Here is a 1,281-nt window from a genome sequence, read left to right on the forward strand (position 1 = left end):
TCCAGTTATCAAACCAAAACAGTGAAGAACCCATCCTTGGCTGCCATATTATTTTGTGTTCAATCTCATCCCTACATTCAAGAATCTTTCTCCACACATGAGATCCATTTCTACAAGGAACCACCAATGCATTCAACTTTTTGTAATATTTTTGACACATTAATGAGCTCCACAAAGTAGGCTTTATTCTAAAGTTCTACCATAGTTTACAAAATAAGGCTTTAGACACATAATGTAACGATCTAAATCCAACCCCTCCTTCTTTTTGTGGCAAGCATAATGTGTCCCATGATGCCCAATATTTAGCTCTTCCTCCTACTGAATTACTCCAGAAGAAACGAGCAAATAATTTATGAAGTTTATTAATAACAAAGGATGAAGGGTTCACAACTGACAATAAATGTATTGGCATGCTTTAAAGAACATGTGAGATCAATACAGCCCGACTACCAATTGATAGAAGTTTACCTTCCATGATTGAAGCTTGTCAAGCACTTTGTTAACAAGCCCCTGATAGTAGTCCATTTTCCTTCTAGCATAAAAAATTAGACAGCCTAGGTAAGTGAAAGAAAATTCCTACTTGCCGATTCCAGTCACTCTTTGCACCTTGTTCAAAACCTCTAAACTTGTTGAATGATCCATATAGATTGCTGATTTTGCCTTATTAATTCATTGTACAAAAGCTACCTCATAGGCACTCAACACCTCCATAATTAGTTGTAATGAAGTAGCATCAGATGATGAGAAGATGATAGCATCGTCAACATACCCTAGACGATTATTCTTAGGACTCCACTTTGGCAAACCAAATTCATAAAAGTATAAGTTTAGATGAAGAGAATTCAAACCTCTAGACATAGCTTCGGCAGCTAAAATGAATAATGTAGGTGACAAGGGGTCCCCTTGCTTAACTCCTCTGGTGGACTTGAAAAATTCATACGGCTGGCCATTAATTAAAACTAAATACCAGTTGTTAGACACAATGCCAAACACTATACCAATGAACCTTTTACAAAAGCCCATTTTCCTCAACACTTTAGTCATGAATATCCAGGAAAGCCTATCGTAAGCTTTGGTCATGTCTAATTTCATCACTATATTAGGTCATGCCTAACCTAATGTCAGTAATGATTTCTTGAGTTAACAACACATTTTCTAAGATGCTCCTTCCTTTAACAAAACATACTTGTTCATCTGAGATGAGATTAGGCAATAGAGGAGTAAGACTTTCATGAATAACTCTTGAAAAAATTTTGTTAACGAAGTTGCTCAAACTAATAG

General features: G+C 36.0%; 1 protein-coding gene across 1 annotated transcript; it reads right to left on the minus strand.

Annotated features, from left to right (window-relative positions):
* Positions 1-669: 669 nt before the first annotated feature.
* LOC142166842 (secreted RxLR effector protein 78-like) lies at positions 670-1,080 on the minus strand. Its single transcript, XM_075226349.1, has one exon. The coding sequence runs from the start codon at positions 1,078-1,080 to the stop codon at positions 670-672; it is 411 nt and encodes a 136-aa protein (XP_075082450.1).
* Positions 1,081-1,281: the final 201 nt, after the last annotated feature.

Source organism: Nicotiana tabacum, chromosome 2 (assembly GCF_000715075.1).
Source record: "Nicotiana tabacum cultivar K326 chromosome 2, ASM71507v2, whole genome shotgun sequence".
NCBI classification, from domain to species: Eukaryota; Viridiplantae; Streptophyta; class Magnoliopsida; order Solanales; family Solanaceae; genus Nicotiana; species Nicotiana tabacum.

What these genes read in the sequence shown, in the direction of transcription:
- LOC142166842 (XM_075226349.1), bottom strand. Translation starts at nt 1,080, where the DNA reads ATGACCAAAGCTTACGATAGGCTTTCCTGGATATTCATGACTAAAGTG.